General features: G+C 37.6%; 1 protein-coding gene across 3 annotated transcripts in view; it reads right to left on the bottom strand.

Annotated features, from left to right (window-relative positions):
• The window catches only part of PHYHIPL (phytanoyl-CoA 2-hydroxylase interacting protein like), a 95,478-nt gene extending 71,987 nt beyond the window's left edge, over positions 1-23,491 (bottom strand). For 2 of the 3 annotated variants that reach the window (XM_027531050.1, XM_027531051.1), the window contains exon 1: positions 22,870-23,334. In XM_027531050.1, the coding sequence (XP_027386851.1) occupies positions 22,870-22,975 (106 nt within the window). In that variant the 5' untranslated portion in view covers positions 22,976-23,334. Of the gene's footprint in view, positions 1-22,266; positions 22,312-22,869 lie in introns of all 3 variants that reach the window. The other variant, XM_027531052.1, reaches the window with a different exon arrangement.
• Positions 23,492-25,247: the final 1,756 nt, after the last annotated feature.

Below are 25,247 nucleotides of genomic sequence, written 5' to 3'. Positions count from 1 at the left end.
ATGGCTTAAAGACTTAAATTATAATACAGGACACCCTAAAACTCCTAGAAGAGAACATAGTCAAAACAATCTCTGACATAAATTATACCAATGTCTTCATAGACCAGTCTATCAAGGCAAAATAAATAGAAGCAAAAATAAACAAATGGGACTTATTCAAATTTATCAGCTTTTGCACAGTAAAGAAAACCATAAACAAAATGAAAATACAACCTATGCACTGGGAGAAAACATCTGCAAATGAAGCAACTGACAAGGGCTTAATTTTCAAAATATACAAACACCTCATACAACTTAGTAAAAAAAAAAAACAAAAAACCCAAACAAGCCAATCAAAAAATGGGCAGATGCATAAGTAGACATTTCTTCAAACAAGACATACAGATGGCCACATAAAAAGATGCTCAACACTGCTAATTATTAGAAAATGCCAATCAAAACTACAATGAGATATCACCTCACATCAGTCAGAATGGTCATCATGATAAAGTCCACACACAGTAAATGCTAGAGAGGTTGTAGAGAAAAAGGAACCCTCCCAAACTGTTGGTGGGAATGCAGTAGTGCAACCACTATGAAGAACAGTACAGAACTTCCTTAAAAAACTTAAAATAGAGTTGTCATATGATCCAGCAGGGCTTCCCCCGTGGCTCAGTGGTAAAGAATACACCTGCAATACAGGAGACACAGATTCAACCCCTGGATCAGGAAGATCCCCTGGAGGAGGGCAGGGAATCCCAATTCAGTATTCTTATCTGGAGAATCCCATGGACAGAGGAGCCTGGTGGGCTATAGTCCATAGGGTCGCACAGAATTAGACACAACCGAAGTGACTGAGCATGCATGCATGATCCAGCAATCACACTCCTGGACATATATCTGGACAAACTCTAATCTGAAAAGACACATGCAGCCCTATGTTCATAACAACACTACTTAGAATAGCAAAGACATGAAAACAACCTAAATGTCCACTGAAAGATGACTGGATACAAAAAATGGGGTATGTAATACACTGTGGAATATTACTCAGCCATAAAAAATGAAATAATGCCATTAGCAGCAACATGGATGGACCTAGAAATTATAATACTAGGTGAAGTAAGTCAGAAAGAGAAAGATAAATATCATAGGATATCACTTATATGTGGAATCTAAAATATGACACAAATAAACTTACCTATGAACAGAAACAGACTCACACATATAGAGAACAAACCTGTGAGTGCCCAGAGGGAGGGTGGGTGAGAAGGATGGCTGGGCATTGGGGATTAGGAGATAGAGAATATTATATAATGGATAAACAACAAGGTCCTACTGTATAGCACAGGAAATTATATGGTCAATATCCTATAATAAACTATAATATTAAAGAATAGGAAAAAGAATATATATAAAAACCTGAAACACTTTGCTGCACACCAGAAACTAACATTGTAAATCAACTATACTTCAATAAAATAAAATAAAACAGACAATTGTCTTACAAAACTGTAAGACAATACAAATAAAGGAAAGAATCTACAATCATAGACTGAAATAATTTTATTAAAATGTTCATACTACCCAAAGCAGTCTGCAGATTCAATGCAATCCAATACTTTGGCCACCTGATGTGAAGAGGTGACTCATTGGAAAAGACCCTGATGCTGGGAAAGATTGAGGGCAAGAGGAAAAGGGGCAACAGAGGATGAGATGGTTGGATGACATCACTGACTCAATGGACATGAGTTTGAGCAAGCTCTGGGAGATAGTGAAGGACAAGAAAGCCTGGTGTGCTGCAGTTCATGGGGTCACAGAAGAGTCGAACACAACTTTGTGACTGAACAGGAACAAGGAAAATACCAATGGCATTTTTCAAAGAAATAGAAAAACGGTCCTAATACTTACACAGAAACACGAAAGAATTTGAGTAATTAAAACAATCTTGAGAAAAAAACAACAAAGCTGGAGGCATAATGCTCCCTGATTTCAAATTATATTATAAAACTATAGAGTTCAAAACAGTAGGATATTGAGCATAAAAAGAAACAGATCAATGTAACAGAATAGAGAGCCCAAAAATAAATCCATGCATATACTACCAATTGTTTTAGGGCAATGGTCAAGAATATGCAATCAGAAAAGGATAGTCTCCTCAATAAATGGTGGTGGCAAACTGCATAGCCTGGATTGCTATCTTACATCATACACAAAATTAACTCAGAATGGACTAAAGACTTGAATGTTTAAGACCTGAAACCCTAACACTTTAGAAGCAAACATAAGCTGTATGCTCTTTGACAGCTGTCTTGGCAATTATTTTTTGATTTGGTAAAGGAGGTAAAAATAAATAGAACTACACCAAACTAAAAAGCTTTTGGTAATTCCTTGGTGGTACAGTGGTTAGGACTCCATGCTTTCAATTGCCAAGGGCCCAGATTTGATCTCTGGTCAAAGAACTAAGATCCTATAAGCCACACAGCACAGTCCAAAAAACAAACCCCCAAAAAACTTCACAGCAAAGAAAACCATAAACAAAATGAAAAAAAGCACACAAATAAAACCTGCAAATCATATATCTGATAAGGTATCTGATAAAATGCTGGAACCAAGATTGCTGGGAGAAATATCAACAACCTCTGATAGGCAGATATCACTACCCTAATGGCAGAAAGTGAAGAGTTTCTTGATGAAGGTGAAAGAGGAGAGGGAAAAAGCTGGCTTAAAACTCAATATTCAAGAAACCAAGATCATGACATCCAGTCCCATCACTTCATGGCAAATAGATGGGGGAAAAAAATGGAAACAGTGACAGACTTCATTTTCTTGAGCTCCAAAATCACTGTGGACGTGACTGCAGCCATTAAATTAAAAGACATTTGTTCCTTGGAACAAAAGTTGTGACAAATCTAGACAACATTTTAAAAAGCAAAATATCACTTTGCTGGCAAAAGTATGTATAGTCAAAGCTATGGGTTATCCAGTAGCCATGTATGGATGTGAGAGTTGGACCATCAAGAAGGCTGCTGCTGCTGCTAAGTCGCTTCAGTCGTGTCTGACTCTGTGTGACCCCATAGACAGCAGCCCACCAGGCTCCCCCGTCCCTGGGGTTCTCCAGGCAAGAACACTGGAGTGGGTTACCATTTCCTTCTCCAATGCATGAAAGTGAAAAGTGAAAGTGAAGCAGCACTGAAGAATTGATGCCTTCTAACTGCAGTGCTAGCAAAGACTCTTGAGAGTCCCTTGGACAGCATGAAGATCAAGCCACTCAATCCTAAAGGAAATCAACCCTGAATACTCATTGGAAGGACTGATGCTGAAGCTCCAATACTTGGGCCACCTGATGAGAACAGCCAACTCACTGGAAAAGCCCCTGCTGTGGGGAAAGATTGAGGGCAGGAGGAGAAGGGGGTGACAGAGAAAGAGATGGCTGGATGGCATCACCAACTCAACGGACAGAAGTTTGAGCAAACTCTGGGAAGTGAAGGACGGGGAAGCCTGGCATGCTGCAGTCCACAGGGTAACAGAGTCAGACATGACTTAACAACTGAAGAACAACAATCTGATCAAATATAAAGAACTCACAAAATTCAATAAGCAATACAAAAAAAGGGGCAGAGTGTCTAAACAGGCATTTTTCCAAAGAAAACATACAAATAAAAACATGTACATGAAAAAATGTTCAGCACCTCCAAAAATTAGAAATGCAAATCAAAACCACAGTGAGATTTATTGCCTCACACTTGTCAGAATGACTATAAAAAAGATAAGAAATAACAAGGGTTGATGAGCATATGGAGAAAAGGGAGCCCTTCTGCACTAGGAATGTAAACTGGTGTAGCCACTATGGAAAAGAGTATTACTATTCCTCAAAATTTAAAATAGAAGTACCATATAATCTGGTAATTTCATTTCTGAGAATTTATCTGAAGGAAGAAAAACCACTAATTCCGTCCTTAGCCTGGCAGGCTCTCTGTCCATGGAATTTTCCAGGCAAGAATACTGGGGTGGGTTGCCATTTCCTTCTCCAGGGGATCCTCCTGACCCAGGGATCAAACCCAGGTCTTCTGCATTGTAGGCAGGTTCTTTACCATCTGAGCCACCAGCAAAGCCCCAGAAAGATATAAGCATCACCATGTTCACTACAGCATTATTTATGATATCCAAGACATGGAAACAACATAAATGCCCATCAGTGGATGAGTGGATAAAGAAAATATGGTGTGTATACACACACAAATAATATTCACCAATAAAGAATGAAATCTTGCCATCTGCCTCAGCATAGATGGATTGTGAGGATATTATGCTTAGTGAAGTAGATCTGCCAGAGAACAACAAATGCTGTATCTTACTTTTATGTGGAATCTAAAAAGAAAAAAAGGAAACAAACAAATGGCCTGAAGTTAACAATATTCTATTGCATATTTGACAGTAGCCAGATCTTGAAAATTCTCATCAAGAAAGTTCTTACCAACCAAGTATGGTGATGGATGTTAACTGGACTTATTTTGTGATCATTTTGCAATATATACAAATGCCAAATCATTACACTGCATACCTGAAACTAATATAATGTTATGTCAATTTTATACCTCTATAAAATATATTTACGGGATGTTTTTAATGATAAAGTATTTAATTCTGCGATGTAATCATAATATCCACCTTTGAACACTGGGTGGATTTATACAGATAAACCTTGTTGTATAAAGCAAGATATGTAAAAACAGAATATAATAAAAATTCATTCTTATGAATTGATTTTGATCTTGTATCCCTATAAGAACTGCTGAGTGTGTACTCATAAGTGCTATTGTTTCTTCATAAATTATATACACATGCTGTTGTACTAATATACAGTCATCCCTTGGTACCCGAAGGGGATTCGTTCCAGGACCTACTGCAGATACCAAAATCCACAGATGCTGAGATCCCTCTGTATCTGAGGTTTCACACCTGGGAATTCAACCAACTAAGGATGGTACAGAACTGTAGTATTTACTGGAAAAAATCTGTGTATAAGTGGACCTGTGCATTTCAAGCCTGAGTTGTTTAGGGGTCAACTGTATCCCATGGATGGAGGAGCCTGGTAGGCTGCAGTCCATGGGGTCGCTAGGAGTCGGACACGACTGAGTGACTTCACTTTCACTTTTCACTTTCATGCATTGGAGAAGGAAATGGCAACCCACTCCAGTGTTCTTGCCTGGAGAATCCCAGGGACGGGGGAGTCTGGTGGGCTGCTGTCTATGGGGTTGCACAGAGTCAGACACGACTGAAGCGACTTAGCAGCAGCAGCAGCAGTACTACAAATATTACAGATTATGGACAAAATAGAAATTTAAAATAACAAAACACATATTTTAAAATTATTACTAAAATAATAATATGAGTATGTGTTCTTAATATTTTGATAATTTTGGTCTAACATTTTGTGATATAGCAATTCAAATGATAATCTATAAACTTGATTTAATTATATACCTGGTTTTAAGGGCTGTCACATTTGCAAAATATATCACATGGAGAAAGTGCATCAAAATGGAGAAAGTGCATCGGTAGGTATCTAATTGAATATTATATTTTAATTTTTCAATTCCATACACCAATCATGCGTAACAGTACAGTTGATAGTTTTATATACCAACTATCAGTCTATATAGAAAAGATTAATCAAACATTTCTTCTATTAGATATTACTATTAGAATAGAACTTCTATTACTTTATTCCATGGCCCCATTAATTATCTTAAATGACCTCTGAGGTTCCTACACAAAACACTCATAGCATTTACACAACAGTTTTGAAAGTCTTTACAATGTAGAAACAAAGCACTTAACTTCCCCATAAAACGTAGCAGAGTATAACAGAAAAACAAAAGTAAGCCATTTGCAGACCCTTAGTGATAATACAGGACAATTAGAGTCATTTTAAAAGCAACTAAAGTAAATTCTGACCCATGGTAAATTATGATACTTTATACTGTTGGTATAATAATATTAGTCTATAAAAATTTTGCAAAACTACTTTTCAATTTAGCAAAAGCTATTCTGGGTAGAACTCCTTTCTGCTTTCTCACATCATCATACTTATCGTTCTTAGGTGTCATTTTTTACTTAAAAACAATGTTTTTGACATTTCACAAAAGTTCCGTGTGCTCAGAGAAAAAAATTTAACACATGTTGATAGAAATGCTGGCAAAAGAGCTTTGTAAACTCATAAGTAAATGATACAAATGCAGCACTCTAGAGTGTTTTTAAAACTTAATTGTCAGCCCAGTAACAATTAGACTATCTTGATATGGTTTATATATATGTATATATACATAAATGAAGCTAAAAATGTTAAATCTCTGTATTTTCAAAGTCTATTATTTATAACACTTTGCCTCAAAAAATTTCAGAAATCATTTAAGAAAGCACAGTTTAACATAATTTAGCTACATTTCACTGCCATTTGCCTTTCTGTCAAATTTTTCAGAAGGAAACTATTAAGAACACTAGAGAAATGACAGAGAGCACTGTGGTGGCTGATTAGTGTTTTTTCAGCTATCTGCAAAGAACACAAATCAAATATAAAAAAGACTATGTCTTATTCAGAGCAGTATTCAATACATACAAAGTAAATATTAAATTTAATAGAAGTCTAAAAAATGTTGGAAATATATGTTCAGTATGAAAGTTTTAGGAATAGCTTCAGTATAAAGATTTTAGCTTTCGTAGGTTCAAGTGTCATTATTTGCCTGCTGAGTTCCAACAGTTTATTTTATACATTGTAGACTGTTACCATGAAGGAAAAATCAGTCCACTGTATTTCCACAGTAAGCACAGTTCAGTTCACTCAGTTGTGTCCAACTCAGCTGGGTCAGACCCCAGGGACTGCAGCATGCCAGGCCTCCCTGTCCATCACCAACTCCCAGAGCCTACTCAAACTCATGTCCATTGAGTCGGTGATGCCATCCAACCATCTCATCCTCTGTTGTCCCCTTCTCCTCCTGCCCTCAATCTTTCCCAGCATCAGGGTCTCTTCCACTGAGTCAGTTCTTCACATCAGGTGGCCAGAGTATTGGAGTTGCAGCTTCAGCACCAGAACTTCCAGGGAATATTCAGGACTGATTTCCTTTAGGATGGATTGGCTGGATTTCCTTGTGGTGCAAGGGACTCTCAAGAGTCTTCTCCAATACTACAGTTCAAAAGTATCAATTCTTTGGCACTCAGCTTTCTTTACAGTCCAACTCTCACATCCATACATGACTACAGGAAAAACCATAGCTTTGACTATACAGACCTTTGTTGGCAATGTATTATCTCTGCTTCTTAATATACTGTCTACGTTGGTCATAACTTTTCTTCCAAGGAGCAAACGTCTTTTACTTTCATGGCTGTAGTCACCATCTGCAGTGATTTTGGAGACCAAAAAAAAAAAAAAAAGTCTGTCACTGTTTCCACTGTTTCCCCATCTATTTGCCATGAGTGATGGGACTAGATGACATGATCTTAGTTTTGTGAATGTTGAGTTTTAAGCCAACTTTTTCACTTTCCTCTTTCCCTTTCATCAAGGGGCTCTTCGCTTTCTGCCATAAGTATGATGTCATCTGCTTATCTGAGGTTATTGATATTTCTCCCGGTAATCTAGATTTTAGCTTGTGATTCATCCAGCCCAGCATTTCTCATGATGTACTCTGCATATAAGTTAAATAAGTAGGGTGTCAATATACAGCCTTGACATACTTGACGTACTCCTTTCCTGATTCAGAATCATTCTGTTGTTCCATGTCCAGTTCTAACCACTGCTTCTTGACCTGCATACAGTTTTCTCAAGAGGCAGGTCAGGTGGTCTAGTACTCCCATCTCTTTCAGAATTTTCCAGTCTGTTGTGATCCACACAGTGAAAGGCTTTGGCATAGTTAATAAAGCAGAAGTAGCTCTGTTTCTGGAACTCTCTTGCTTTTTCAATGATCCAACGGATGTTGGCAATTTCTCTGGTTCCTGTGCCTTTTCTAAATCCAGGTTGAACATTTGGAAGTTCACAGTTCACATACTGTTGAAGCCTAGCTTGGAGAATTTTGAGAATCACTTTGCTAGCATGTGAGATAAGTGCAATTGTGTGGTAGTTTGAGCATTCTTTGGCATTGCTTTTCTTTGGGACTGGAAGGAAAACTAATCTTTTGCAGTCCTTTCGCAGTCAGCCACTGCTGAGTTTTCCAAATTTGCTAGCATATTGAGTTAAGCACTTTCACAGCATCATCTTTTAGGATTTGAACTAGCTCAACTGGAATTCCATCACCTCCACTAGCTTTGTTCATAGTGAAGCTTCCTAATGTCCACTTAACTTTGTATTCCAGGATCTCTGGCTCTAGGTGAGTGATCACACCATCATGGTTATCTGGGTTATTAAGCTCTGTTTTGTACAGTTCTTCTGTGTATTTTTGCCACCTCTTCTTAATATCTTCTGCTTCTGTTAGGTCCATGCCATTTCTGTCTTTTACTGTGCCCATCTTTGCATGAAATGTTCCCTTGGTATCTCTAATTTTCTTGAAGAGATCTCTAGTCTTTCCCATTCTATTGTTTTCCTCTATCTCTTTGCACTGATCACTGAGGAAGGCTTTCTTATCTCGCCTTGTTATTCTTTAGAACTCTGCATTCAAAAGGGTGTATCTTTCCTTTTCTCCTTTGCCTTTCACTTCTCTTCTTTGCATAGCTATTTGTAAGGCCTCCTCAGACAACCATTTTGCCTTTATGTATTTCTTTTTCTTGAGGATGGTCTTGAATAATGCCTCCTGTACAATGTCACAAATCTGTCTATAGTTCTTCAGGCACTTTGTCTATCAGATCTAATTCCTTGAATCTATTTCTCACTTCCGCATAATCATAAGGGATTTGATTTAGGTCATACCTGAATGGTCTAGTCGTTTTCCTACTTTTTTCAATTTAAGTCTGAATTTGGCAATAAGGAGTTCATGACCTGAGCCACAGTCAGGTCCTGGTCTTGTTTTTGCTGACTGTATAGAGCTTCTCCATCTTTGGTTGCAAAGAATATAATAAATCTGGTTTTTGAATTGATCATCTGGTGATGTCCACATGTATAGTCTTCTCTTGTGTTGTGGAAGAGGGTGTTTGCTATGACCAGTGTGTTCTCTTGGCAAAACTCTATTAGCCTTTGCCCTGCTTCATTCTGTACTCCAAGGCCAAATTTGCCTGTTACTCCAGGTGTTTCTTGACTTCCTACTTTTGCATTCCAGTCCCCTATAATGAAAAGGACATCTTTTTTGGGTGTTAGTTCTAAAAGATCTTGTAGGTCTTCATAGAACTGTTCAACTTCAGCTTCTTTAGCATTATTTGTCTGGGCATAGACTTGGATTACTGCACTACTGAATGGTTTGCCTTGGAAACAAACAGAGATCATTCTGTCATTTTTGTGATTGCATCCAAGTACTGCATTTTGGACTCTTTTGTTGACTATGATGGATATTCTATTTCTTCTAAGGGATTCTTGCCCACAGTAGTAGATATAATGGCCATCTGAGTTAAATTCACCCATTCCAGTCTATTTTAGTTCTCTGATTGCTAAAATGTTGATGTTCACTCTTGCTAACTCCTGTTTGACCAATTCCAATTTGCCTTGATTGTGACTGTGAGGTGACACTCCACGTCCAAGGGCACAGAAGCCCCAGCAAGACATGAGGCACTGGAGCGGTAGCTGCGTGGTGCTGGAGCAACTTTGAGGAGGTACCCCACCTCCAAGGGCCAAGGGGAAGCCCCAGCAAGACGATAGGAGGGGCAAAATCACGTTAACAATCAAACTCCATACCCGCCAGAGACCTTCAGAGGGCTCAAACATACCTTGTGTGCACCAGGACCCAGACGCCATAGAGACTGAGACAGAACTGTGTTTGAGAGTCTTCTGAGGAGGTACGGGTCAGCAGTGGACTGATGCAGGGGCAGGGGCTCTGGGTGCAGTAGACCTGGGTATGGCATAAGCCCTCTTGGAGGAGGTCGCCATTAACTCCAACATAGAGCTGCCAGAACTTACACAGGACTGGGGAAACAGACTCTTGGAGGGTGCAAACAGAACCTTGTGCCCACCAGGACCCAGGAGAAAGGAGCAGTGACCCCACAGGAAACTGACCCACATTTGCCCATGAGTGTCCAGGGGTCTCTGGCAGAGGCATGGGTCAGTGGTGGCCTGCTGCAGGGCTGGGAGCACTGAGTGTAGCAATGTGTGCATGGGACCTTTCAAAGTAGATTATCTTCATTACCTCCACCATAGTTTGGCCTCAGGTCAAATAACAAGGAACAGAACAGAAACAACAACAGAAAACTGGATTAAAGATTTACTGAGCATGGCCCATCAACAGAAAACTGGATTAAAGATTTACTGAGCATGGCCCTGCCCATCAGAACAAGGTTTCCCCCTCAGTCAGTCTCTCCCATCAGGAAACTTCCATAAGCTTCTTATCCTTCTCCATCAGAAGGCAGACAGACTGAAAACCACAATCACAGAAATCTAACCAATCTGATGAAACTATGAGCCATGCTGTGTAGGGCCACCCAAGACGGACAGGTCATGGCAGAGAGTTCTGACAAAATGTGGTCCACTGGAGAAGGGAATGGCAAGCCACTTCAGTATTCTTGCTTTGAGAACCCCATGAACAGTATGAAAAGGCAAAAAGATTGGACACTGAAAGATGAACTCCCCAGGTTGGTATGTGCCCAATATGCTACTGGAGATCAGTGGAGAAATAACTCCAGAAAGAATGAGGAGATGAAGCCAAAGCAAAAACACATGGCTGTGGATGTGACTGGTGATGAAAGTAAAGTCTGGTGCTGTAAAGAGCAGTATTGCATAGGAACCTGGAATGTTAGGTCCATGAATCAAGGCAAATAGGAAGTGGTCAAACAGGAGATGGCAAGAGTGAACATTAACATTTTACGAATCAGTGAACTAAAATGGACTGGAATGGGTGAATTTAACTCAAAAGTAAGCACAGAAAATCATATACTTAACTCTCTTTCCAGGTGATATAAGGGAAAGAAATCTATCAAGTATAGAGCTTAGGTCAATTGTTTTCTTTTATGTTAACTGCCCCAAATAACAACTCCCCAAATTATATAAAATTTATATATATAAAATATATAAAATTCAATGCTCATTTTAGACACCACAAAAAATTATGCCAACATTAGAATTTACTTGCTCTAATAAGCAGTTCAACAACTCAGTATGATTCTAAAGGACTGACTAGAAGATGAAGTAAAAAACATTTGATAGGGGCTTCCCAAGTAGCACAGTGGTAAAGAATTTGTCTGCCAATGCAGGAGACATGACCTCGATCCCTGGGTTGGGAAGATCTCCTGGAGTGGGAAATGGCAACTCACTCTAGCATTTTGTCTGGAAAACTCCATGGACAGAGGGGCCTGGAAGGCTACAGTCCATAGGGTCACAAAGAGTCAGACACGACTGAGAGACCGAGCACAGTACACAGGAAAGGAGAAAGAGAAGCAGTAGAAAAACAGCTTGAAAATGACTATCAAATTCCATCTTTATCCTCAGACACACTCCAATAAGGCAGAGATATTTCTAAGAGCTTCCTGGATATTTCCACAGAGGTATTCCATAAATATCTGAAACCTAAGTTGTTCGGAAGACTTTAATAGCTTGTTAATATTCTGATACCAAGACTTCTGCACACTCACTCCAACAATTACTACTTTATTTACTGGCATCAAAATGTACCCAATCTAGTAAATTTAGCCATCAACAACAATTCCTTTTCATATCTCACACTTTCAGTTCAATCACAAAATCAACAGACTTTACTTCAAAAATGTTCAATTCCACTCTAAATTTTCATCTTCCTTTTCTAAATAATACTTTTATCTATAATTGCCCCATAAGTGGTGAGATTCCTGAGCTCAGTACTCCAGTTCATTCCTCAAATGGTTGTATGTATTAAAACCAAACATGTAAATAACTTTTCCTTACCTAAGGACTTCTTTGGTTATGCTGCCTACAGCAGTGGTTCTCCAAGTGTGGTATCTGACTCAACAACATCAGCATCACCTGGAAACTTGTTAGAAATGCAAATTCTTGGGCTCCACCCCAGAACTATTAAATCAGAAACTCAGGGGTGGAGGTAGCAGCCTGCTTCACCAAGTCCTCCTGGTAACAAATGCTGAGATCCAATGATTTAAATTGTTTCTGATAAATGGTTTTATATTTTTTAGTAAAGGTGATTAAGAGGTTCAGCAAACACTATCATTTAAGTTTCTTCTGAATAATTTTGAACTATTTTAAAAACTGAGTTAAAAAAGCATATATTAAATTGTGCTGAATTATGAGATTTGGGGTAAACATGAAAATAAAACTTGGCCTGCTACTTCAGTACACAAAATGGCATAATGTATAAAAAGGTTGTGGCTCTGATCATATTTCATGTTTGTTTTCTATTCAACAAGTATACCCTCAAGTAAAATTTTGCAAACATTATGGGTTTGCAAGCAGTGTTCAATTAGTTGCAGGCATGGCTCAGGTGCATCTATTTGTCCCTTCAGCTCATTAGAACAAGTTAAATAGAAGGGCTTATGAATTTTGTGTATTTCTTTACACATGTGATAGAGTTACTCTAAGTTTGGGTTATAGTTCTACTTTTTCCAGTATAGGTTATAAAAATAATTACCTATAAAACTAGAAGTGGGTCCCTCGTTAAAAGCAGGAATCTTACATAGGTGTTAACATGGATATATTGAGACCGATTTCACTCAAGACATCTCAAAGCCTTCCTATTAATTAGTAACAGTTGCTCTTTCAGCTAACATTTGGGAGCTCTCAAAGCTAAAACACTGTACCAAAGTTCAATGACAGTCATCTGTCAGTAGAATTTACATTGCAGTGGCAAATTTTAAAAAGGTTTGCAAATAAAGCTATCCTCCACTTTCCCAAGACTTCGCTTTATGTCACTTCACTTTTACAAAATATCTACACTAGTACCTGTTTTTCCAGCCACAAAAAATCCAAAGAGAATTTTCCCTCTACAAGAGGAGGCAAAAAATCAAAAACAGCCTTCAGTGTTTGTTTGGCAGGGAGCCACTACTGAGGCAGTGTGCACCCCAAGCAGGAAGAGCTGCACCTCCAAGTTCCTTTCCTGAGAACTACACTCCACATAACAGCATCAAGTCCCAGAGCTCTGAACTGTGTCTGTGAGCATCTATGCTTTATCTGGGTTTATTTTGTGCATACATTAGCAATATGTGTCCCAAGTTAACTGCTTCTTCATTTTATACCGTTTTGGCTTACAAAAGCTTTCAGAAGAAAGCTCTGCTTTTGCATACCAAGGGGAAACCTGTAATGATACAGTCTTTAACAAGTTCCACAATTTTGAAGGAAAAAAAAAGTGTATATGAAATTATTATAAATCTAGGAATTAAAATGTGCTCAGAATAAAGTCACCATATTACCTATGAACAACAGCATACATGATTGGACAAAAGTCTTATTAAATCCTATATAACAGTATGACAAATATGTTAAATTAGTAAACTGTTATAAAAAACTCAAATAAATAGTGGTACATGTCTAAAAATGCAGAAAATACAAAATTATTCATCACATATGCTTGATTAATTCAAATGTTGAAATTATGTAAAATCTTTCCAATTTAACTGCATTAGAATTTGAATGTGGCAGATCTCTGCATTTATTTTTGTAGAAGTTTCTCAAATAGGTCAATTCAAGGATGCTAAACCAACATACAAACAACAAGAAAATTTTAATGTTTAAATCAGTTTTTAACACATCATCAACTAAACTGTAAGAATTGTTGAGACAACTCTATTAAAGGAAGTAGATAAAAATTTTAAAATCTCATTAGTGGTAGCTCCTATAAAAGCTTTTGCCAGCGTTCATTAAGTACTAACTGTTCACTAGTAAGGATTGGATACTAACTTATTTCAAAACAGTTTTGCCTAATCACACATAGATTATCATTTAAATTGATGGGTTTTTCTTTTTTTTCCTGGGTTAACTGTATTGTTACAGATAGAAAATTTCAAAATTCGTTTTCTTCATACCAAACTTAAATAGATGTCCTGAAGCAAAATATAAATACTTCAAAAGAAACAAGAAATACTTTAGTCATTAAAAAGTTTTTATACAAATATCTTTCAAATATAAATAATAGGCACACTAATATGATTATATAGCATTGTAACAAGTTGAAAAACCTCAATCTGACAAAAGTCACAAATGTTACCAAGCTTATAGATACATATAAAGTATCAATAATGAAACTGATCCTTACAGTTGAGTCCTCATTCAAGTAATTAAGCTCTTCTGAAATTTTTAAGAGATCAGCAAAAAAATGTGAGCATTTAAAAAATGTTATCAATGAATATTTCAGAATATTACAAGATACATTATTTTCACACTGAACAATGACAAAATGAACTGACAGATGAGTCAATTCTATTACCTCCCTCCAAAAGGACTTACACTTTGAGTTGAGGGGAAAAAAAAAAAAAACTTATTATTTCTCTAAAGTCTGAATCAATTTATTTAAAGAGTATTCTGAGAAGAGAAAATGAATTAAGAACATTATCATTTGCCACTACTTATCTGTATGAACCAGAATTTCCTAGACACAATGCAATAAAAATAAAATTCAGAAATAAAGTGGATATTCAGGCTGATATAAAGTAACAACTTTCAAGTAAACTGCTAATTTTAATTTCTAACTATATCCATTGATCAATTGACTTTATTTGAAATACTAGGTATGTTTTTAATTTCAGGATAAGTGTATACTAATAAAATGCTACTTTTACTTATTAAGAATTCTCTAAAATGTGGTGGTTTTGCTTTAAAAGGTTCTCTACAAATTACAAAGTTTGGAGTCTACTAGTATGATTTCAAACTAGATAAATACAAACTATAGATCATGGCATAATCTATTAACAGCTCTCCCTAACTAGCTTTTAGTTTATTTTCTCATAAGGAATATCTCTTTTTTAGCAATACTAAGTGCTATGTATTCCTAGGACATATATGGTTTTATGCCTTTATATATGCACTTATCTTGCCAGAAATGCCCTTATTCTGCTTCTTCAAATTTTTAAATTTTAATACCCACAAAATATGTTGCTTCCTTCTGTGAAGTCATCTGAGAGACTCAAGACAGAATTAACCACTTTTTCTTCTGTACTATTATATACTTATCACGTATTTATCTATTTAAATGTATCATCTCCCTAACTGCCAGTAAATTCTTTAAATGCAGGAGCCAAATTACACATTCTTGGATCCTTTTTCCAATTCTTAACAGAGATCCTAAACTTGTAATACATGTATAAACAGTAACAATACAAGGCAAGTAAAAAAACAAAAGGAAACAAAGTGAGAATATTAACTGGTTAAGTTCAGTACCTAAAAATTAAGCTTTCAATAGGATAGAATGTCACCGTCCTCTAGCTATTGTGCTCAAAGTGTGGTCTGCAAACTATTTATCAATTTGTGATGAGATAAATATAAAAATTAGGATTAAGCATTTGGAAACTTGTATATGAATTTGACAGTAAATTTTATGTCTGTTGAATCTTTTTGGATCTTTTAAATTTCATTTTTCTAATAATTCATTTTTATTCTATTTTTATAATGTATCAGACAGTCTTAGGTTAAACACTGAAAAAAAATACAGACAGACTGAGAAGTAGTATGTGAGATTATGGAAACAGAAAGACGAGTAAGACCTTGAGTCATTTTCAATAAGAATTTGGTTTAGAAGGAAGAATATGATGCACACATAAATGTTTGTAATATGTATCAATATAAATGTATTTCTCAAAGTTCATATCATCATGTTTGATTCTTTAAAACATTTATTAATGAGATTGTGATGCAGAACTAGTATTTCTTTCTAAAGTTATTTATATGATGCCTAGATTTCAAATTAAAACTAGGGCTTGTTTCCTATTATTGCCTGGTAAGGTTTTTAAGCTTTCCACAGAACTCTGCCTGACCAGCATAATCTAAAGCCCTGGTAATCTATAACAGCAAAATATTATGGTTTTTTTTTTCAGAAACTCTTTCAATATTTTTATTCCAATCAAGAGATATTAATTTATTTTCTTAGCCCTCTACATTAAGAGTTGGCAAGCCTTTTGTGTAAAGGACTAGATAATAAGTATTTTAAGGTTTGTGGAGTATGTGGTCTGTTGCCACAGCTACACAACTCTGATGTTTTAGCAAGAAGGCCGCCACAGACAATATATAAACAAATAAGCATGGCTTTATTCCAATAAAATTTTATTTAAAAAACTGGCAGCAGGTTTTCAGATTTGGCCCAAGGATTGTAACTTGCTGATCCCTGTTCTACATCACAGATATAACTCGAAAATGCAATCACGAGGAACATATCACATACTTGATGCTCAAAAATAGTCTGTCATTTTTCTTTGCATTTATCATCAGCTTTAAAACTGTTAAAGACTAGGAGATTTACCAACATTCAGGCTTAGAGAAGGTAAGGCAGTATTTTTCCAGAAAAATCATGGTAAGCATATTGAAAAATATTTTGTGCCTTGTCTTTACTGGCATACATTGAGGGAAATTATAAGCTTTTCTTACTATTATTAGATAACAACACTCGCATAGGCTATAGAAAACAAAAAGATCTATTTACAGTAGTTTCCACAAACACTTCAAGTAACAGGACGTATGCAAAAATCCCACAACCCTTTACAATGAACCACAAACTTGGTCCAAGTAGTCAAAACATCATAAACAAACTAACCACAATTTGGAGTGTGATGCTTTTTGTTCAACTCACATCTAATGAGGGACTTCAAAACGTAGAGTACTTGTCGGCATTAACAAGCTTGAATTGCACATTTCATCTTTGAGGTTCAACTTGGCCTTCCCTAGCATTTGATCATTCCTTACCTTCAAGGGGAGAGACACAAAGCTCTTCGGAGGTCACTCTAAAACCTAAGTCAAATTCTAATCTTCCTTGTTCAGCCAAGTTCTAGTCTCCCCAGTGGAATACATAGCTCTGTGACCAATTCTCTTCTTCATTCTAGAACCCTTTTCCCAGAACATAGGTGGAATTGGTAAAGGCTTAATATATGCTTCCAAAGAAGTCTCTCACATTAGACTTCAAATACCTTAATGTACATGTTCTTTTCACTTTGTACTACATCCCTGCGAAAAGTCTCCTAAGACTCCAAAACTATCTTTGTGCAGATGACTCAAAAAAATCTATTTCATAATCCTCTGTATCAAGTAGTTTACTAACGATTCTCAAAATATTATCATTGGATGATAAATAGCCTTAAAGAGCAGGAATAGTGAGAATGAAGGAAAAGGAGTGTCTAAGAAGAATGTAAATGGATTTTCTTGTGAGCGTCCACACTGAAACAATAATGAGAAAACAGTACATAAAAACTATTCTGAGAATGATTTCTCAGAGGGAAGCAGCCCTGGAAAAGTATTTGGGATGCATTTAGATGTCCACTGAGGCCTAAAATTTAAGATGTAAAATACTGTCATCAGATGTCAAAATACCCTTTCCTTTTTATTTTTTTAATTTTATTCTTGTTAATGATTCTTCAGATTTCCTAAATCTAAAATCCTACAGTTACCACTGGTCACTTTTCATTTGGCTTGAAAATTCAATCAATCACAAATTTTGGGTAATTATTTTTAGATTTCTTTTATACCACTGCCACTCACTCTCCTCCCATACTGAGAACAAGCTGAGGCTGTCTATTTTTCCTGTCAAGACTCTTCAACTCTTTCATCACATTTCTGCTAGAAGTCCTCCCCAAATACTAATTTTACTTCTTGTATGTGTTAATAGGACAGTTAACTGTCTAATATTAACAAAATATTTTAAACTCTTAAAATGAGCCAAATGCTTTATAGTAGTAAAGACAGAATTTAAATTTATGAACAATAAAATGATTACAGAGAAAGTTAAAAGAAATGGAAAATAAACCAAAGAAAGAGGCAAATATATAAGGAAAACAAATTATACATTTACTAAGGACAGAGAAGAAAAACAAAAAACTAGAAGGATCATGCTTACTGCTATAACTGATGTACCTGCTATTATTATTATTATCCTGAAATCCAAGATAAAATATAAAAGTCATCATGAAACTATTACCTAAAGTTATATGAAAAAATAAAGCTTAGGCCTAAAGAGAAGGAAATACCAGCAAGATTTTTTTTAAAGGTGACTTGAAAGTTTTCTAGATAGTATTCTACACAGTGAATTTCTAATTGGCTTAATTACCTAGGCAAGAATGTTTCAACTTATGACATATCAGTCATTCTACCACTGGAGGGAGCCTGGTCACATATGCTTTGATGAGACTTTTACTCTAGTAACTTCCTGGTCTTCTCTGGGAATGAATTAGAACCCCTACCAAAAATATAAATTTGTTTAACATAATCTGATGGTTTTCAAGCTGTTTGCTTGTTTCTTTTAGTTTAGTTTTGTTTTCACACTAATAAAAATTCATAGCATCTCCATAGTAAATATCTGGGTCAAATAATTGAACCCAGAGGTCACATGTGCTAGTACAGATCTATACTTTAAAAAAAATAAAAGAAAGAAAGAAAACATTTGTTGAATCAAGAACACAGACGTTCTCTGATGCAAATACCTACTCAAAGCAGGTATCAAGGTCACAATGTACATGAAAAACAGCAAACAGCAGGTTTCAAACAGAAGCTGAAAATAGATTTTAGGATTAAGGTTGAGAAGGATATAACTGATGTCATAGAAAAACATAAGCAAAGATTAGAGTACTATAACTGTGATTTTACTGTTCATTTAAAATTCAGAATTTAGCTTCCATTGACTACTTATGAAACTGAAGTGACATAAGATTTACTACATAAAACACAACTGAAATTTTTAAAAAACATCTAAACCAAATATTGGCCAAATAATGAAGAATTATAAAGCAGTAGTTCAACTCAAGGAGGTATATGGAGAATAATATTCCATTTAAAATAACTACTATTCTCTATTTTGTGTCAAGAACTGTTTTATAATACTTAAATTATCTCAGCAACCCTACAGGACTGACATTTTATACCCATATTACATGAGAAAGCTTGAGGCTAAGAAGTGATTAAGTAATTTTCCTAAGATCATATATGTATCAAGAGTCAACATTTCATGAGAGGTCTGAATGTAAAATGGTATTACCACCATGCTACACGCATGTCAGTGAGACTCAGTAATGCCTACCTTAAATTCTTATACTATGAAAGGTAATAGTTAAGAGTATTCATCCTAGACATCTGCTTTAAAACATACCATTAAGAATGATCTAATACAGCACTGTGTTACTAAACACTCCTGTATTACCTTTTGTTTTCAAACTTAAAATTTGTTTAACTCACACGCCAATAAAGAAGACAGTCTCAGCTGATTTATAAATAAGGTAAATAAGGTAAAGTCCAAATTGAAAGGAATTTATCTTTCAAAATATGTGGAGTGAGCTTGGATGCATATAAAGCAACATAAAGATGAATCTTTCCTCCACAGCAAGGAAAGAAAGCTTCCATATGTACGATGAAAAAAAAAAAAAAAGATGAAGAGAAGCAGTGTAGAATTCTATGTGTGGGGTCAGAGCTGTTCTGAAATGCCACAGGTCAGTGAGGGTCTAAAGTATCTATGAGAAGAAACAAATTGAAAATAAGTTTCCATATTACTAATGCTTCCAGATAAATTATTTTGATTTTTTTTGAAAACTCACCATTGAAGTGTATCATATACGTCACTTGAAGCCACTTCAACATACAAAAGAAGAACAGAAACAGTCTTTTTCTTATAACAGAGAAATATGTTGTAAGAAAACAGCACATCTTCAGAGGTTTTCTAATAGAAGTCTGTCCAGAATCCTCATTTTGAACTATAAGTGAAATCTAGGCAGGGCCTTGTATTAGCAACCAGAGCACACATACCTAGGATAAAACTACACATGAGATAATGTGTGTATGAAAACCCTCTTGCTTAATTAAAATATCCAATTATATGACCACTTGGACTCTATTACAAATTCTTCAGAAACTATTAAGCATTTTGAGGGATGATGGGAAAAAGAAGCATTGTAAATTGTTACTAATAATGTAAACAGATAAGAAAAAAGGCAAATGACAAGGGAAAAAAAAACATAAAAGAGGAGCGCCAAGGAAGCATAAGACAATAAGACATAGTTATGTTTGCCAGCAGCTATAGCTCTCAGTTGACGTAAAATGCAAAACATTATAAAAACATCTGTAAGTGGAGTAGGTAAAAGGAAATGTTTATTAAACAATCACATGGTATCTTCTCTTACTCTACTTCATTCCACTTCTAAGGAATTAATATTGCACTAATTTTTCCCATCATCAGATTCATATTAAAGTAGGAAAAGTACAGAGCAAACAAGACATATTTATTTCTACAATCATACAATTATGAAAATATAACTCATTATGTACTTAAATGCAAAACAGATCTGCCACAGATTTTTGTGTTATATATTTCCAGAAGTAAAACAATGAGATTGGAGAGGGGGTGAAAGGAAGGAAATGAAGGAAGCAAATTCATCTGGCTGAAAATTTCTCAATATAAAAGTATGACTAGATCTGGTTGAAAAACTTAATGTAACATTTTAAAATTGTTCTATGAAAGTAACTATATCATCTCCTTTAAATTATTCCTATGATGTCAACTTAACATTTTTGGAATTGACATATAGAGTTTCACAAAATGTAAAGTTAGGCATTTAACAAAATCTTTACATGAACTATCTTCACATTTTACACATCTTTTAATAAAGAGAGCCCTTTGTATTTGAAGACATAAGCTATTTTATAAAATGAAACTCTATTTAATGTGTTGAATCTATTAGAAGTCTGCAAATAAGTAGTAATTTTCAAACTGCCTAGTGCCAGTACATCCCCAATTAAATGTTACATAATTCATTCATTTTTGCAGGATTAGTAATATGAATCATAGAAACTAAAAAACATTACCAAAATAAAATAACTTATACTCTAGGAGAAGAGACATGGTAAATGCAGGACATTAATTTTTGTACATTATTAACTCTGTAAAGATCATTAAAAAAAAACTTTATTTTTCTTAGTATCTTTGAAACATCTGGTAAGTGCAATTTTAAGAACTAACTACTGACTTTTGAGGAGCAACCATGAATTGCCTATTTCCAATAACTACAGTGACGAGCTTTTGATAAATCATTGAAGCAGATGAAAATAAAATCTACCTTTATTATTGCTTTCTGTAAAAAGCAGCATAGGAAAATAAAAATATTTACAATGGTAACATTACAAAATCATTTCACAAAAGTATAAACAAACCCATAGGACTTTCTATGTGGTATGTTAAAAGTAATCTGTACAGTCCAATAGTGCAACTTCCTATATGGAATACCAAAACAATGAATTGTTAATGTCAAAAATATGTGCACTTATTACTATGGTGACCAAAACAGTCTAGGGATGAAGAAAATAAAAGCACCTTTTGCAAGAATATTTATTATCTATACTACACCTTTTTCAAAATTATTTAAAGTGCCTTTGGCTTCAAAGAGCAATTAATCCAAGAGCGATTGTCCTAAATTTATTAATAAACGGAAATTTCGCGTTCAGTTGACCTAAACTGTACTATACAGCAACGCCTAATCAAGTTATTACCATTTAAATGACTGGAAACAAGACCTCTGCTCTCTACTTGGATTATATACTGATCAATTTTATGACCTTATTGTAAGTTTATTAGTATATCTACATAACCGTCACTAAAAACCATTTTTAAATCATCTCTATACACAGTTAAACACTAATTTCATTTACAGTCAAAACTGTTCAGGGTCATCTTGACAACACATAAATTATTTTTCCTTTGTCACTTGTATAATTTTTTTACAATTATTACATCAGTCAGTCCTAATCAGATGACTTCTTTACAAATGGAGTTTTATTTCACATTACTGAAATAGCACTGACTCTCCAACTACTCCAACTAATAACACAGAAGCGCTGTAACTACCCACACTGCACATTGTACTAGTCTACCTCTAACGCTCAGACCTGTTTAATCAATTTCCTTTTTAAGGAGACTGTCAACTTTAACAATAGAATAAGCGATATAATATCAAGACACAACGGTGAGTACTCGCCACATACTCTGAATCACGGCAGATATACGAGGCCACTTCCATTACACATTTTTGACAGTTTCTGAATCACAGTTTCAAACCACGAACCTTGTGGCTGTCCTTGGTGCTGAAACTCACTCTTCTGCCCCTTCACTGGAAAAAAAAACTGTCACTTCAAATTCCATTTTGAAAGGATTAAATGACTTCAAAATGTAGGAAGTCTGAAGATGTGAGGTTCAAAAAGGAACTAGTAAGTTTCCGCGTAGAGACCGCTAACGAGTGTGTGCTGGGGGCAGGGGGCAACGCTGGAAACATGCCGAGGGCTTTCGCCGGGAGACCCAGGAAAGCGGGACTGCGGCAAAGATCGGAAACACCTGGTCTGGAGCAGGAGACGCCGGCGGGAACGGCGCCCTTGCGGGGCAACCCCTCGGCGGGAGCCAGGCGGACGAGGACGGTGAGGGGCTCCGCAGCCGGGGACCACGGCGACTTCCCCAGCCAACCCGCGAGCCCCGGGGTCCTTTTGTTTCTGGGTCTGAGGGGAGAGTGGGTGCGCGAAGGGGAGCCCCCACCAGCGTTCAACTGCACAAGGGGGACAACAAAAGACCCTACCGCCCGGGCGAGCAGGGTCGGCGGGAGCCCCAGTGGCCGCGGCGTCTGGCAGCGGGCTTTACCCCCACCCCGGCCAATCCTCACCGTCCCGGCCGCTCTTACCATCTCGGTCGCACAGCTGAATGGCCTCCAGGCTGAGGTTTTTGATCACCTCCTCACAGGGGCTGGTGGGGCTGTTGAGGGCATGATCCAGGCGCGGCACCTCCATTTTTCCAACCCCCTTCTCACGTCCGCCTGCTTCGTATCCAGGCTCTCTCCGAGGACCGTGTGGGAGAGAAGGGCGGGAAAGGAAAGGGGAGTGGCGGATGAGAGGGAGGTGGCCTGGGACGTGGCGCTGAGGGGCCGATGCTGAGCCGCCGGGCTGGAGAGCCGCTGCCGAGGCGACGGCAGTGGCTGGAGCTCCGCGGAGCGTGCGGCTCTGAGAGACCGAGACAGACCCGGCGCGAGGGCAGGAGGCGGCGCGCGCCCGGCGGGGAGGAGACGCGGCGCGCGGGGAACGTGAGGGAGAAGGCACGGGGCGCGCACGCGCGCGAGAGGACGCTCCCACCTGCTGGCGCGCCGCGCTCGCCTCTGTCCCTTCCCCGCCCCCACCCCACGATCGGTCCTCCCGCGCGCACGCGCCCCCGGCTGCCCTCGCGTCTTGGCGCCCGCAACCCCGCGCGTGAGTCGTCGGTCGGTGGAGCGCACGGGAACGGCAGGCGTCAAGGGGGGTCGGGGAGCGCTCGCTTTCTCCCTTCTCTCCTAGTGAGGGCGGTTCGGCGTTCTTTTCCCTCCTCACGGTGTCAGTCGGAACCAGGTTAGCACTGCGGCGTCTGCACGAGGAGGTGAGAGTGAGCAGTTTTGTTTATCAACGATTGGAGAAATGAGGGTCCAGACCCTTTTATATCGGGCGTTGGAACTACCTTCGCCGCATCAAGGCCCCCGGCTATTCGCCTCCCCAAACCTACATGTTCCGCCTGCCATTCCTCAGAAACAGCTACGTCTGTCCGAGAAATGAGCATATCAACTGAGGAATGGCGCGGTTTAGGGACAGGATTTTGGTCATCCTAAAGGAGGGACAAACAGGGGAATTGAGACCTGCCAGAAAAGTAAGGGAATGAAGAGATGCTTGCCAGCCTGCTGGAAAGGCAGCAAGCGTGCTTCGGGGACACCAGCCCCTGATTGCTCAGGCTTTGCAGAATAGCGTCATTCATTCATCCATTTATTCACCCACCGAATAACTAGTAAGTGCTAACTCTGTGCCAGGCTTTGTTCTGGGCGCCAGTGAAGGGTGAAAAGACAGTACCTGCCCTCAAGGATATGGAAGAAGCCTTTTCCTCGTGGAAAATGGCCTTACTTAAGCCACGCTAAACTTGTCTGCTTATGTTTTTAACGTCACTTAAGATTTAGCAATAACTCAGTGAAGGTGCAAATAATTTTAAAAGAAAATAGGTGTAGGTCACTGCTGATTGATCTCTGTTGCCATTTGCTTCTTTGGAATAGTTTTTGGTTTTACTACTATCTCGGTATCAAAAATAGTGCCCACTCCTCTTTTGAGTATGTATTCTTAAAAGAAATTAAAGTCTCTTCATGTTCTTTCCAATTTCAAACCTAAATGTTAGTAACAGTTTACACAAAGATTCCTGTATGTTATCCGTTCTAGTCACATCCATTTAGCCATGACATGACTAAATCTAGTTAATTGAAGCCTCATAAAACAGATGAACCAGCTTAAGGTAAAATAAGCTGGTGAGAAAATTTGGCACAACTGCAAGTTGTTAAAAATTTGTGGAAGATAATTGGGTATCATAAAGTGAAATGTCCTCATTATGAACCTAGATATTAATGAAGATGGATCTCCTTCATGTAGTTTGAGAGCTTTTGCGTCAAGGTAGGGGGGTCCTCAAGGAGAGAATAAATTACTACTTGTCAAGAAATATGACAAGATGGTGCTTATTGGTGAATTTCCTGTGTTCCAAGGTCTGGCTCTGGAGGACTAGAAATTGATATTGTCAGCCCAACCACAGGGTAGTGTCAAATTTCATAGTAGCGTTAAGTTCACAAATCTTAAAAGGAACTGTGTAAGCTAGATTACGAATTTATTGGTTTACAGATGAGAAATATAACTCATGCTGCTGCAAAGTCACTTCAGTTGTGTCCGACTCTGGGCGACCTCATAGACAGCAGCCCACCAGGCACCCCCATCCCTGAGATTCTCCAGGCAAGAACACTGGAATGGGTTGCCATTTCCTTCTCCAGTGCATGAAAGTGAAAAGTGAAAGTGAAGTCATTCAGTTGTGTCTGACCTTCAGCGACCCCAAGGACTGCAGCCCACCAGTCTCCTCCATCTACGGGATTTTCCAGGCAAGAGTACTGGAGTGGGGTGCCATTGCCTTCTCCGAATATAATTCATACATATAATTACAAGTATTCTCAGGTGGTGCTAGTGGTAAACAATCCACCTGCCAAGGCAGGAGAAGCAAGACAGGCAATTCTATCTC

Source organism: Bos indicus x Bos taurus, chromosome 28 (assembly GCF_003369695.1).
Source record: "Bos indicus x Bos taurus breed Angus x Brahman F1 hybrid chromosome 28, Bos_hybrid_MaternalHap_v2.0, whole genome shotgun sequence".
NCBI classification, from domain to species: domain Eukaryota; kingdom Metazoa; phylum Chordata; class Mammalia; order Artiodactyla; family Bovidae; genus Bos; species Bos indicus x Bos taurus.
The sequence above is the reverse complement of the archived record's forward strand: the minus strand, read 5'-3'. Positions and strand labels throughout refer to the sequence as shown.